Raw genomic sequence first — 13,568 nt, forward strand, 5'->3', positions numbered from 1 at the left:
TTAAAATATCTATGAAGGTAAGCCAGGAAGATTCTGTGGAGTAGAAAGGTTTCTGACACAGAGTATGCAGTCAGTAAATAGTCGTGTGGCTTTTCAGCAGATGGGTACACACTGTAAGTGCTCAGTTGCTCAGCTGTGTTCGATTCTTTGCAACCCCATGGACTGTAGCCCGCCAGGCTCAAGTTTCCATTTCCTCCTCATTCCAACCCAGGGGATCAAACCCATGTCTCTTGCAGCTCCTGCACTGGCAGGCGGATTCTTTACCGCTGTGCCACCTGGAAACCCAAGTACACATTGTTGTTTGTTGTTTAGTTACAAAATCGTGTCTGACTATTCTGCAACTCCATGGACTGTGGCCTCCAGGCTCCTCTGTTCATGGCATTTCAGGCAAGAATACTGCAGTGGGTTGCCATTTCCTTCTCTAGATACACATTATTTGACTATATTTAAACACTGTCCTGGCACATGAGAGAGCAGGTGTAATGGCTTGAGTCTGGAAAGACACACTCATGTATGTGTAATGTGAAGACAGTACCTGAAGCCTGATCCCAAGACTGTAAGTCTGGTGCCCCCTGCTGTACTGCCTCTCTTGGGAGCTATTTTGGTGATGAATGGCGTCATTGACATGCTGTATGTAAAAGTAGCCGTGGACTGAGAGGAATCCTTCCCGTTGACCACACTCACTTCACAGGCTTGCTCAGGTCCCCTCCCTGTGATAGAAGGACATCAAACTGAGTTCAGTTCTGCTATCAGGCCCTTACTCATGTCCAAAACCCCCAAATATTTTCAGTAACACCTTCCTTCCCCAAAGTCACTTTCACTGGCTATATGTTAGTTAAAAAGGATGTCTAGCAACAGTCAAAAACCTCACAAAATAAATGCACATTATCACCAGAGGAAAAACCCTTAGGTCTTTCCTCAGAGGCTCTTACTATAGATGATTCTACAAACCTGCCTGTTCAGTTTTCCAGTCCTAGAGGATTCAACACTGCAAATTAGAGAGGAAGGAACAGGGAGCCACTCACAGCAGGTGCGCTGACAATGGCAAGGAGTGGCAGTTAAAAGCAGGGTAAGAGACAGAAAAACTACAGAAATGCAATCCAAAAATGTTGAAAAAAGAAGCAGAGCGCGTGTTAAGGCAAACAAATCTTGACAGATATTGATAGCATTGCTGCATTTAAAAAAAAAAAAAAGATCAGATTACCAACTCTGATGTTAAAATGATAAACAAGCCCTGTCACAAAATGTTACTTTTTTTTAAATATTCTTTAAGAAATCAGAAGAAGCAAAAATGTTTAGAAAACCTTCATCAAATTTTGTTAATGCTTTAAAAGATCTTTATATATAAACCATATCCTTTATTCATCTGTATGATTCTTTTTGGTTCTTCTTAAATTTTGCTAGATAATTAAAGTTTGTTGTATACTTAAGATGTCTGATATTTAAACTTCACAATAACCCATCGAATTAGGGTTAATATTATCTCCTTTCAATAGTTGGACACATTGAAGCAGAAAGGAGTTGAGTCACTTAGCTGAGATGACAGTGGTAGAACAAATTCAGTTCAGTTCAGTTCATTTCAGTCGCTCAGTCGTGTCCGGCTCTTTGTGACCCCATGAATCACAGCACTCCAGGCCTCCCTGTCCATCACCAACTCCCGGAGTTCACTCAGACTCACGTCCATCGAGTCAGTGATGCCATCAAGCCATCTCATCCTCTACCATCCCCTTTTCCTCCTGCCCCCAATCCCTCCCAGCATCAGAGTCTTTCCAATGAGTCAACTCTTCGCATGAGGTGGCCAAAATACTGGAGTTTCAGCTTCAGCATCATTCCTTCCAAAGAAATCCCAGGGCCGATCTCCTTCAGAATGGACTGGTTGGATCTCCTTGCAGTCCAAGGGACTCTCAAGAGTCTTCTCCAACACCACAGTTCAAAAGCATCAATTCTTCGGTGCTCAGCTTTCTTCACAGTTCAAGTCTCACATCCATACATGACCACAGGAAAAACCATAGCCTTGACTAGACGGAACTTTGTTGGCCAAGCAATGTCTCTGATTTTCAATATGCTATCTAGGTTGGTCATAACTTTCCTTCCAAGGAGTAAGCGTCTTTTAATTTCATGGCTGCAGTCACCATCTGCAGTCATTTTGGAGCCCAAAAAAATAAAGTCTGTCATTGTTTCCACTGTTTGCCCATCTATCTGCCATGAAGTGATGGGACTGGATGCCATGATCTTCGTTTTCTAAATGTTCAGTTTAAGCCAACTTTTTCACTCTCCACTTTTACTTTCATCAAGAGGCTTTTTAGTTCCTCTTCACTTTCTGCCATAAGGGTGGTGTCATCTGCATATCTGAGGTTATTGATATTTCTCCCGGCAATCTTGATTCTAGCTTGTGCTTCTTCCAGCCCAGGGTTTCTCATGATGTACTCTGCATAGAAGTTAAATAAGCAGGGTGACAATATACAGCCTTGATGCACTCCTTTTCCTATTTGGAACCAGTCTGTTGTTCCATGTTCAGTTCTAACTGTTGCTTCCTACCCTGCATATAGGTTTCTCAAGATGCAGGTCAGGTGGTCTGGTATTCCCATCTCTTTCAGAATTTTCCACAGTTTATTGTGATCCACACAGTCAAAGGCGTTGGCATAGTCAATAAAGCAAAAATAGATGTTTTTCTGGAACTCTCTTGCTTTTTCGATGATCCAGCGGATGTTGGCAATTTGATCTCTGGTTCCTCTGCCTTTTCTAAAACCAGCTTCAGGGGCTCCTTAAAGGGAGGGCTTTTAACCATTAGATAAAAATACGTAAGAGTGGACTTCCCTGGTGGTCTACTGGTTAATAATCCACTTGTCAATGCAGGAGACATGGGTTCTGGCCCTGGTCTGGGAGGATTCCACGTGCTGCAGGGAAACTAAACCCGTGCACCACACTACTGAACCCGTGTGCTGCTACAGCCTGTGCTCACAGCAAGAGAGGCCACCGCAATGAGAAGCCTGCGCGCCGCAAGGAAGAGCGGCCCCTGCTGGCCCCAACTAGCGAAAGCCTGTGCAAAAAGCAACGAAGGCCCAGTGCAGCCAAAGGTAAACAAATAATTTTAAAAATTTCAAAATAAGTAAGAGTAATAATAATAGCAAGTCACAGATCATGTTTTGGATATCATTCTATCCACTTTACACACATTGGCTTATCAAGCCTCACAATAAGTAGGCTAATTATTTTCCTTTTACAGAGGAGGCAACCAAGGCACTGGGAGGTTGAATAACTTGCTCAGAAACACAGCCTGGGTTGTCATTTCGGCAATGAATTATCAGAATTCACTTTCTTCATAACATTATACTATATATATATATGTATATGGTACCATATATATATAGTATATATATGGTATACTGTACCATATGCCAACATCCGCTGGATCATCGAAAAAGCAAGAGAGTTCCAGAAAAACATCTATTTCTGCTTTATTCCCTATGCCAAAGCCTTTGACTATGTGGATCACAATAAACTGTGGAAAATTCTGAAAGAGATGGGAATGCCAGACCACCTGACCTGCCTCTTGAGAAATCTGTAAGCAGGTCAGGAAGCAACAGTTAGAACTGGACATGGAACAACAGACTGGTTCCAAATAGGAAAAGGAGTATGTCAAGGCTGTATATTGTCACCCTGCTTATTTAACTTCTATGCAGAGTACATCATGAGAAACACTGGGCTGGAAGAAGCACAAGCTGGAATCAAGATTGCCAGGAGAAATATCAATAACCTCAGATATGCAGATGACACCACCCTTATGGCAGAAAGTGAAGAGGAACTAAAAAGCCTCTTGATGAAAGTGAAAGAGGAGAGTGAAAAAGTTGGCTTAAAGCTCAGCATTCAGAAAATGAAGATCATGGCATCTGGTCCTATCACTTCATGGCAGATAGATGGGCAAACAGTGGAAACAGTGTCAGACTTTACTTTTTTGGGCTCCAAAATGACTGCAGCCATGAAATTAAAAGACGCTTACTCCTTGGAAGGAAAGTTATGACCTAACTAGATAGCATACTCAAAAGCAGAGACATTACTTTGCCGACTAAGGTCCGTCTAGTCAAGGCTATGGTTTTTCCTGTGGTCATGTATGGATGTGAGACTTGAACTGTGAAGAAAGCCGAGCACCGAAGAATTGATGCTTTTGAACTGTGGTGTTGGAGAAGACTCTTGAGAGTCCCTTGGACTGCAAGGAGATCCAACCAGTCCATTCTGAAGGAGATCAGCCCTGGGATTTCTTTGGAAGGAATGATGCTGAAGCTGAAACTCCAGTACTTTGGCCACTTCATGAGAAGAGTTGACTCATTGGAAAAGACTTTGATGCTGGGAGGGATTGGGGGCAGGAGGAGAAGGGGACGACAGAGGATGAGATGGCTGGATGGCATCACTGACTCGATGGACATGAGTCTGAGTGAACTCCGGGAGTTGGTGATGGACAGGGAGGCCTGGCGTGCTGCTATTCATAGGGTCGCAAGAGTCGGACATGGCTGAGCGACTGAACTGAACTAAACTGTACCACGTAAGGGCTTCCCTTGTGGCTCAGAGGTTAAAGAGTCTACCTCTGATGCGGGAGACCCGGGTTTAATCCCTGAGTCAGAAAGATCCCCTGGAGAAGACACTATCCTAACTTTAAGGAAAAGCTAATACTCCAATAGGTACTAAAAACTTGTTTTCCATTTGGTATGCTCCTTATGTAATAAACCAAAAAACTGCAATTTGTTATAAACAATTCAGTTTAACTCACATATCATGAATCTTGTAAATACACAAGGGTAGAAAACAAAATTCTGAAGAAACTGCTGAAAATCAGGAAATTCATAAAGTTGATTCAGTTGCCCTAACGAACACTAAACCTTGAAAAAGAAGAAACTCTGACTGATCTCTATAAAATCAAACAGTTCTCAAAGACTGCCATTCTTTTTCTGACTGTGCACGCTAAGTTGCTTCAGTCATGTCTGACTCTGTGTGACTCTATGGACTGTAGCTTGCCAGGCTCCTCTGTCCATGGGATTCTCCAGGCAAGAAAACTGGAGTGCACTGCCATGCTTTCCTCCAGGGGACTACTTACCATTACTTGCTGGAATGTCACATAATAATGTTGTGCGATTAGATTTCAGTTTGTCGACTGCACATTTTGAGCCACACACTAACACAACTGAATTTTGTGGATTAAACCCAGTGCCTGTCACAGTCATGGTTTGACCACCACCGAAGCTCCCTAATGAAGACATATAAGAAGGAAAGACAAAGCTAATGAAAAGAAAACCTCATCTGTACATATATTTAACACCTGGAATGGAAGCTACTTTCATTAAATGAAAAGATTCTTAGAACTGGAAATTTTTATACTATTGCAACAGAATCTCTTTTGATTGCAGTGTTTTAAACCCCTCACTGAGTAAATGTCACATTTAGTCATTTATTTAAACTACTTCTAGGAATTTCAATTTTATTTAATAGAAATGTCACAAAGAATTTAAGTAGTCAAAACACAAATGTAAAATTACTATTTTAGTTAAAAGTACATTGGTTATAATTTCTTAAGGTTTTTAACCACTAAAATAATTTTCAAACAGAAAAAGATATTTATTTATGTAGACATAATTATATGTCAGTGATATTTAAACATGTTTTTTAAAAACATTTCCACATATAATCTGGACATTTTCAATAGTATTAAAATTTAAACATATTCTATAGCATGAAGAGAAATATAGGCATTAAACAAATATTTTGAAACAATGGATACCTTTGCATGCTTCTTTACTTGATACATAAACAAAAATAATTTAATGTGCTACAGGAACTATACATTTTAGCAGGGTTGGAAGAATATGTTTCTTTCTAAATAAGTGTTTACTGAAACAATGTAAAATACTTCCAGGCTCTGGCACATTCATGCTTACCTTGGCTTGGATGAATACTGTCAATAGTAAGTGGGTACTTAAATACAACTGTAGACATGGCAAAGCCTTTTGTTTTGTGATGCATCGTGACAGGAAAAGTGCCACCAACATGATCACCAACAATGCATTGCAATACAGTATCATTGACCTTGGTCACATTACACTGTGTGCTACTTATCATCACCAAAATTTCCAAGATTTCAGTACCAAAATTAGATCCAGTGACCTGAATTTCAGTTTCAGGAGGACCTTAAAAAGAAAGACAGTCTATTATCTATCCTATACATATACATACCTAAACTCTAATACTTAGATATGCATTTAAAGACATACCTATTCACCTACATAAACAAAATTATATCTAGTATTTTAAAACTAATAAACAATACATGTCATACACATTTTGGCTATAATTTCATTGCAGTCTTTGGTATCTTAAGATATTTATATCAATGTTTATTATTTTCCAGTGCATCTGTCCATTCTACAGATGGAAGTTATAAGTTACTCATAATTCAGATTAATGGAAAAGAGAGAATAAAATAGACAAGATCTAGAGTTAGGAAGGAAGGACGAATGCCTGAAAGATAAAAATGAATGCCTGAGCAGTGGGTGGTACGTTAAGAGTATATTTCAGGGATGAAACTTATTTTATAAAACTTTTGGTACTTTCTTGACATTTGCAACCCTTCTGAGGAATGAACTATTTTTTCTTCACTCAGATATTTTCAATATGCATGACTTGATAAACAAATCATGATATATAAATAATTAGGTTTAAGATAATCAACACAGAAATAAGGAGTTAAAGATATAGATGAAAGTTGATGCTAATGCCTTGAAAAAATGAAACTGTAATAAAGTATTTCAATCTTTCTGTTCCCTTCCTTCCATCTTTTGACAAAAAGCATTGAGGGCATTACACACATGGAATTTTTCACAGGTCATCCAAACACATACTTATATACCTAAACAATAAATGAGTAGATATTAATCAAACTAACTTGTTACAAATGCAGAATCACCAAGTAGTAGTTGGTTTTTAATTAAACCAGTGATAGTAAAAATAACCATATAATTGGCCATAGTAAGCATCACTGAAATGTAAGTTGTCATTTTAAAGACCATAGATATTAATGAGATCTTTCATGTTAAGAACAGTTTTAGGATATAAGATTTTACAACGTTTTAAGGTCTTAAAGTTTTAATCTTGTCTGGTATTTGCACTTTTCAAATGGAAGCACTGTTCTAAGAACGATCTATACCTTGTGTCTCTTCAGTAAATAAAATAGCTCAGTTCTCACTTGTCTACAAGTCTCTTCTATCTTCAGATATGCTGCTTTCAAAGATACATTCAGAATGAGATGAGACAGAAATGGTTCATGGAAATAAGGAGCATATGTCAATATCTAGTTCTTCATTTGCAATGATTACAAATATATGGGGGAGATGGACAGGGCGGCCTGGTGTGCTGTGATTCATGGGGTCACAAAGAGTTGGACACGACTGAGCGACTGAACTGAACTGAGCTGAACTGATGCCATTGTTATTGCTAATATTTACTTTTTAAAATTCTAAATGAAAAAACTTGATGTCTAACAGAAAATTTCAATAGCAAGCTTCTTGAAAGCAGAGAATACATCTTACCCATGACACTGTAAACTAACAAAGACTTTTTTTTTAAAGGCCAACATTTAATAAGTTCTTGATTAAGGGAAATTTTGAGTTGCATTATATGAATGAACTTCTATAACCTTATGAGAAAGGTATCTGCATGTATAAGGAATCTGATATTTTAAGAAACTTATCCAAAGTTTCACCACTGAAAAGTAGAACAGAGAAGATGTGAACCCAGGTATCTAGGCCATGTTCTCAGCCATGAGACTATAGCTGCCTCTCCAGAATTTATTACATGGATCATAAGCATTCCAACAGCTTGAAGATGATCAGAAACAGCACAGCACAGTGACAAAGGATCAAGAAGCCACTCCATCTATTCTTAGCTTAGAAAAACAACTCACACCAAATAATTAAGTAAATATTATTTTATAATATTTTTTCCATCTGAATGGGCCAATTACTCCCTTAAGAAGAATTTTGTTGTGTTAATAATCAACTTAAGTTTCATGGAAACAAAAGAACGACTACTTATGAATTTTAACAGGTTTTTCCTGTGCCATATCAACACCAATGACACAAACTAATGACCAGTTTTATTGATAGATATTCATCTATTTCTTCCTCATTTCAAAATTAGTTCAAGTTCATGGGGATTTTGTTTTAAAATAGAAGTGGGAATTTCAGTGCAATTATGATCTCAAGAATGTACAAAAATAATCACAAAATAGACACTATGTGCTGTGCTTAGTTGCTCAGTTGTGTATGATTCTTTGTGACCCTATGGGCTCCTCTATCCATGGGGATTCTCCAGGCAAGAATACTGGAGTGGGTTGTCATGCCCTCCTCCAGGGAATCTTCCAGACCTGGGAATCAAACCCAGGTCTCCCACATTCCAGGCAGATTCTTTACCATCTGAGCCACCAGGGAAGCCCAAGAATATACAAAAAATAATCACAAAACAAAGACTATACAGAACTCAAATCCCACATATTGATTCAGTGGTATTGTCTAAAGACAATCTTAATAATCATTTGTAAACATTATTTCAATTCTATGCTAACAAATATTACTGATCATATTATATCAAGACACCCAAAAGGCAGGTCTTGGAGTACCTGTACTTGGGACAATTCCTTTGAGAAGTGGAGTATCTTCCAAGGCATACATAAATGACAGAGGTGGGTACGCGACTGCATTCACAGAGACCTTCACACTGACCCTTCCAGCTGTCCCTGCCGGGGTACGGCAGTGGATGTCACTGGAATTGACAGAAAGAATTTGACAAGGTTCATTCCCAACAGTGACTGTGGTGTTGCCCGGAGAGAAGCCATTTCCTGTGACCATCAGAGTAGTTCCACCCCCAATGCTTCCAGAAGTCGGGGTGACAGATGCTACTGCAGGGCTGCTGACTGTCAAGTTTCCCAGAGCCAAGCCCTTTGTTCCCACCACCACACTAAGAGAATGAAGTCCAGCCGGAAGGGGAGTCATGAGAACAGTGATGTTATTTTCATTAACATCGACTGCTCTGAACTGTTGGTTTCCAATGAAAACAGAAATGTCCTCTAAGGCAGTGCCAAAACCTTCCCCTTCAATAAGAACTTTTTCAGATCCTTGGAGAGAGTTTGGGAAGATTCTTGTTACAAACACAGCAATGCTTTCTAAGTAGGAAAAGGTGCAGTTCCCCTGACACTGAGCAGGCACCCCGTGGATTAGGAGATTTACTTTCACAAGCTGTTGGGGTGCAGGAGATGTTTCACATTCAATGGCTGTATAATTCACTGACAGAACTTTACATGGAAAATGACCCATCAGGACTTGTGCACCAGCAGAAGAAACTGCAAATCCAGAGCCTTTTATGGTCACTTTGGTCATTCCTGTAGTTGACCCTGCATTTGGTGATATCATGTCAATGTTTGGCAGAAGTACAAACCGCCTATCAAATTCACTGGACAGTGTGTTGATGGCAGTGCCCAGGTTGTAGACAGTTACTGTGACAATTTCCCTGATGCCAACATCCATTGAGTTTTGAGGGTCAATACGACACACAAGGGAATTGTTACTACTTTCTTCTACAACACAGGGATAGCTACCAATTTTAACCTGAAAGTAAAATGAACAGATGAACAAGTCAATACATTACTCTAGCATGAACTTAAGTTTTGTATTAGCAATGACTAAATTTGAAAAATTGATCATGTGAAAACTTTTTATTCATAAAATTAATTTGGGAGGCTGATTAAGGTATATTTTGGATTGACCTTAAAACTAAACTATGAGGACTTCCCTGGTGGTCCAGGGGCTGTAACTCTGGGCTCCCAGTGCAGGGGGCCTGGGTTTGATCTCTGGTTGGGAAACTAGATCCCACATGCCACAACTAAGACTCAGAGCAGCCAAATAAATAAATATTTTTAAAAAACCAAAACTATGACCATACACAAATATTCATAGCTACATTATTGATAATAGCCAAAAAGGTGAAAAGAACCCCAATATCCATGAACAAATGAGTGGATAAATAAACTGTATACGTTATGCAATGGAATATTATTCAGCTGAAAAAGAAATGAAGTACTGCTACATGGTACATCGTGGATGAACCTTGAAAACGCTATGCTTAGTGAATACAGCTAGTCACAAATGACCACATATTCTATGATTTTATTTATAAGAATATTCACAATAGGCAAATCCACAGAGACAGAAGGATTCATGGTTGTCTAGGGAGGGCTAGAGGTATGGAGGGGTTGTGGATAATATCTAATGGTCATGGGGTTCCTTTTTGGAGTAATGAAAATATTCTAAAATTGACCACAGTAATGGATACACAACTCTGTGAATATACTAAAAGCTTCTGAATTTTGCACATTAAATAAATGCATTGTATGGTATATGAATTATATTGCAATTGAACTGCTATAAATTAAACTATGAGGTTACAGATGAAACATCTTCCTTGTATGCATACACAGAAGTAAAAAGATCTTTATAGTCTTACCTTATTAGCACATGTGAGATTACTGAAGCCATGTCCAGTAATTGTTATCAATTCATTTAGTGTTCCGATGGATGGACTAATGTGGCTTATAGATGGGGAAAGACAACTTGAAAGCTCAAAAAGCAATCTCTCTGAATTTTCAGCCCTGGTACTGTTCAGGCCACACAGGGGTTCTCTTGCTTGGCAGCCTGCCACAGAGCTTCCCAAGTGCAAACTCACAGGTCTGCCTTTAAACAAAAGAACTGCTTGTAAGTCATGGATAAAATTCTAAAACAAGAACTGTTTTCAGGCTACATTACTCTATTTTGATGATGGTGGTTTATATTCTGGTAAATCCTTTTTATTTTTCAAAGAACAAGAGGAGCCCCAGGCACTGCAAAGTTAAAAGACCTGGACAAAGATGATATGGTTAAGAGTGAATATAAGATTAATTTTTCAATTTCTCTAAGGCCAGATCCTATGGGGAAAATAAAATAAAAACATTATCTCACATTTTAATATATTTTCAGATACTCAGAGTATCAGAACTTTTTCACATTACATCTCATTTGAGGCACATGAGGATTCTGCAGACTGGCAGGACAATATTAACATGATCCTCGTTTTATAGAATAAATGCTAGCCTCAGGGCAGTCCCAACCCATTCAAGGTCATGCGGCTAGTAAGAGGCAGTCAGAGCCAGTCATCTGCCTCCTACTTCAGAAAGACTGCATGCACCCTGGGTTTCCATCTTTAACTGAAGGGACAGGGTTTCCACCTTTAACCTTCTTACCCTGAGCATATGCGGCTTCAGTGCCCCCCACAAACAGGTGCAGGGGAATGTGACTGGTTTCAGCTGGTAAAACGTTAATGACTCCTTGGAGAAAAATGGAGTGAGCCTCATCAACATACCCGCTGCTGTAATAATGGATTCCAGGTGAAGTAAACTGGTAAGAAAATGAACCTGCCATAAAATGAGATTGTACATAATAAATATAAGCAATTAATGCATCTTTGAAAATAAATTTGAAATGATCCTTCAAACGCACATACAGATGACAGGTTTTCAAGCATATGATATTTCAGCAGAAGTAGTAAGGAAATGACTATCAAAAGACCATAAAATGGCTATAAAAGAGCTGTCCTGTATAATGAAATTCTATTCCATAAAGGCAAGAGCCAGCATTAGTTTTTCTAGAAAAAACATGTGATATCTGGCATAACTTACTGACTCCTACAGAAAAACTCAACAGGCAATGAAAAATAGTTCGTGAATAAGAAGTTCAAGCTGCTACACATTAAGAACAAAATGGGCAGTCTAAAAGGCACATCGTACTCTAAGTTGTCCTGGAAGACTGATTTTAAAGCTAATTTCAATCAACAGAAATTCATTACTTGCTACCAGATTGGCATCACTAAAACACATACTTCAGTCTTCTTTGTATTTTGTTTGTTTCAATATATTTTTCTGGTTGATTATTTCAGAATGAAAAGAGATATATCTGATATCAAAACTCAACTCTGATGTACAAAATACCTTGCAGGCATTCATTAAGAATATTTTATAAATTTGAAGTATTTGGTGATAACAATAAAATGTCAACTAAACCATATCCTGTATTTGTATGTATTATTTATGCAAAAGTATTTTAAATCTAAACAAATTTATTTTTATTATATTTGGGAAAAAGAAAGATGACGCAAAATGCAGCAAAGTGGAAACATACCTGATGCAGATTTTTCTCTTCCGTTGGTAAATCCTTTTCCATCATAAGTTACACTTCCAGGACTGGAGACAGAGAAAACGCTGTATCCTATTCCCCTGAGATACGGATGTGCTCGCCAAAGCCATGTCACTGTGTCTCCCACAGACACATTTAAGACTGATGGTGACCAGGCATAACCTAATCCATGCACTGGGAGCAATTAAGTCATATTTTTTTAAAGAAAAAAGGAAAATTAGGAAAATTTCTTAATAACTATCTTTGAAAATATTGCCTTTTTATATAGCCACTAGTGAAAAAAATTTCAGTTAACATTATAAAATTTTTATGTGTGTCTAACTCAAACACATAATAAAAATAAACAGAAATAATAGAAAGTGAGATCATGTGAAGCTAAGGAAAAGATAAATCACACAACTTCAAAACTGACAACTAAGAAATGATTTGCAAAAAATCAGAGTCAATAAACAAAACTGTTCAGAAATATCACATGGGGTTATTTTTAAAAGCTATGATCAATTCTTTAAACTCAAAAATCTTCTCAGGCATTGAGGCATGCAAAATTCTACATAATTTCAATTTGGATATTTATTTAGAAAGCCACAGTGGGAAACAAACTATAGTAATTCAGAAGGTTCTGTATGGCAATAAAACCAAATGACAATTCCTGAACTTGGAAATTTTAAACCTAGCCTTCTTAGACTCAAGTCTACCACTGATTCATACTATATGTGGCCCCCTATGTCAAGTGGATAAATTCTACACAAACCATAAACAAATTATACAAAGAAATAACAATACTTATGCTCTGAATACTCTGAAGTATTGTAAGTAAAAATCTAATTCCAAGGTAACATGCCTCCATTATTTACAACATATAAAGGGCATCTTATACCTGAATCTTCCCCATTGTTGGTAATTCTGAATACATTCCCTGTTGAATGTAGAACACATTTTATGACAGTTTCTGATGATGATGTCACATTGCAAGGGAAGGACCCTGGAAAGAATAAAGATAGGGGAAAAAAACATTTTCTCAAATAGTTTTTGAGAAATACAGAGATGAAGCCTAAGTAGTAGACAGTCAAAGCCCTACAAAAGCTCCAATTACACAGGTAGGATCTTTGGTACTTTTTTCTGATAGTAATTATGTTTGAGTACTGGTTAGTTTTAGAACAGAGACCTCTCATTTAAAGTGTTTGATACACATTAAATATTCAGACTATTTATTGAAGATGATGAAGGACAGTGAAGCCTGCAGTGCTGCAATCCATGGGGTTGCAAAGAGTTGGACACAACTGAGCGACTGAACAATAATAACAA

The 13,568-nt window shown here is 38.1% G+C and overlaps 1 protein-coding gene across 1 annotated transcript in view; it reads right to left on the bottom strand.

Annotated features, from left to right (window-relative positions):
* PKHD1L1 (PKHD1 like 1) overlaps positions 1-13,568 on the bottom strand; it is a 179,964-nt gene that overhangs the window by 85,793 nt on the left and 80,603 nt on the right. Inside the window, exons 34-41 of the mRNA XM_068983663.1 lie at positions 13,141-13,245; positions 12,249-12,437; positions 11,315-11,485; positions 10,543-10,769; positions 8,663-9,647; positions 5,928-6,176; positions 5,090-5,239; positions 536-710 (exon numbers count right to left, since the gene is read on the bottom strand). Coding sequence (XP_068839764.1) covers positions 536-710; positions 5,090-5,239; positions 5,928-6,176; positions 8,663-9,647; positions 10,543-10,769; positions 11,315-11,485; positions 12,249-12,437; positions 13,141-13,245 — 2,251 coding nt within the window. The remainder of the gene's footprint in view (positions 1-535; positions 711-5,089; positions 5,240-5,927; positions 6,177-8,662; positions 9,648-10,542; positions 10,770-11,314; positions 11,486-12,248; positions 12,438-13,140; positions 13,246-13,568) is intronic.

The sequence above is a fragment of the Capricornis sumatraensis genome, chromosome 11 (genome assembly GCF_032405125.1).
Source record: "Capricornis sumatraensis isolate serow.1 chromosome 11, serow.2, whole genome shotgun sequence".
Taxonomy (NCBI): domain Eukaryota; kingdom Metazoa; phylum Chordata; class Mammalia; order Artiodactyla; family Bovidae; genus Capricornis; species Capricornis sumatraensis.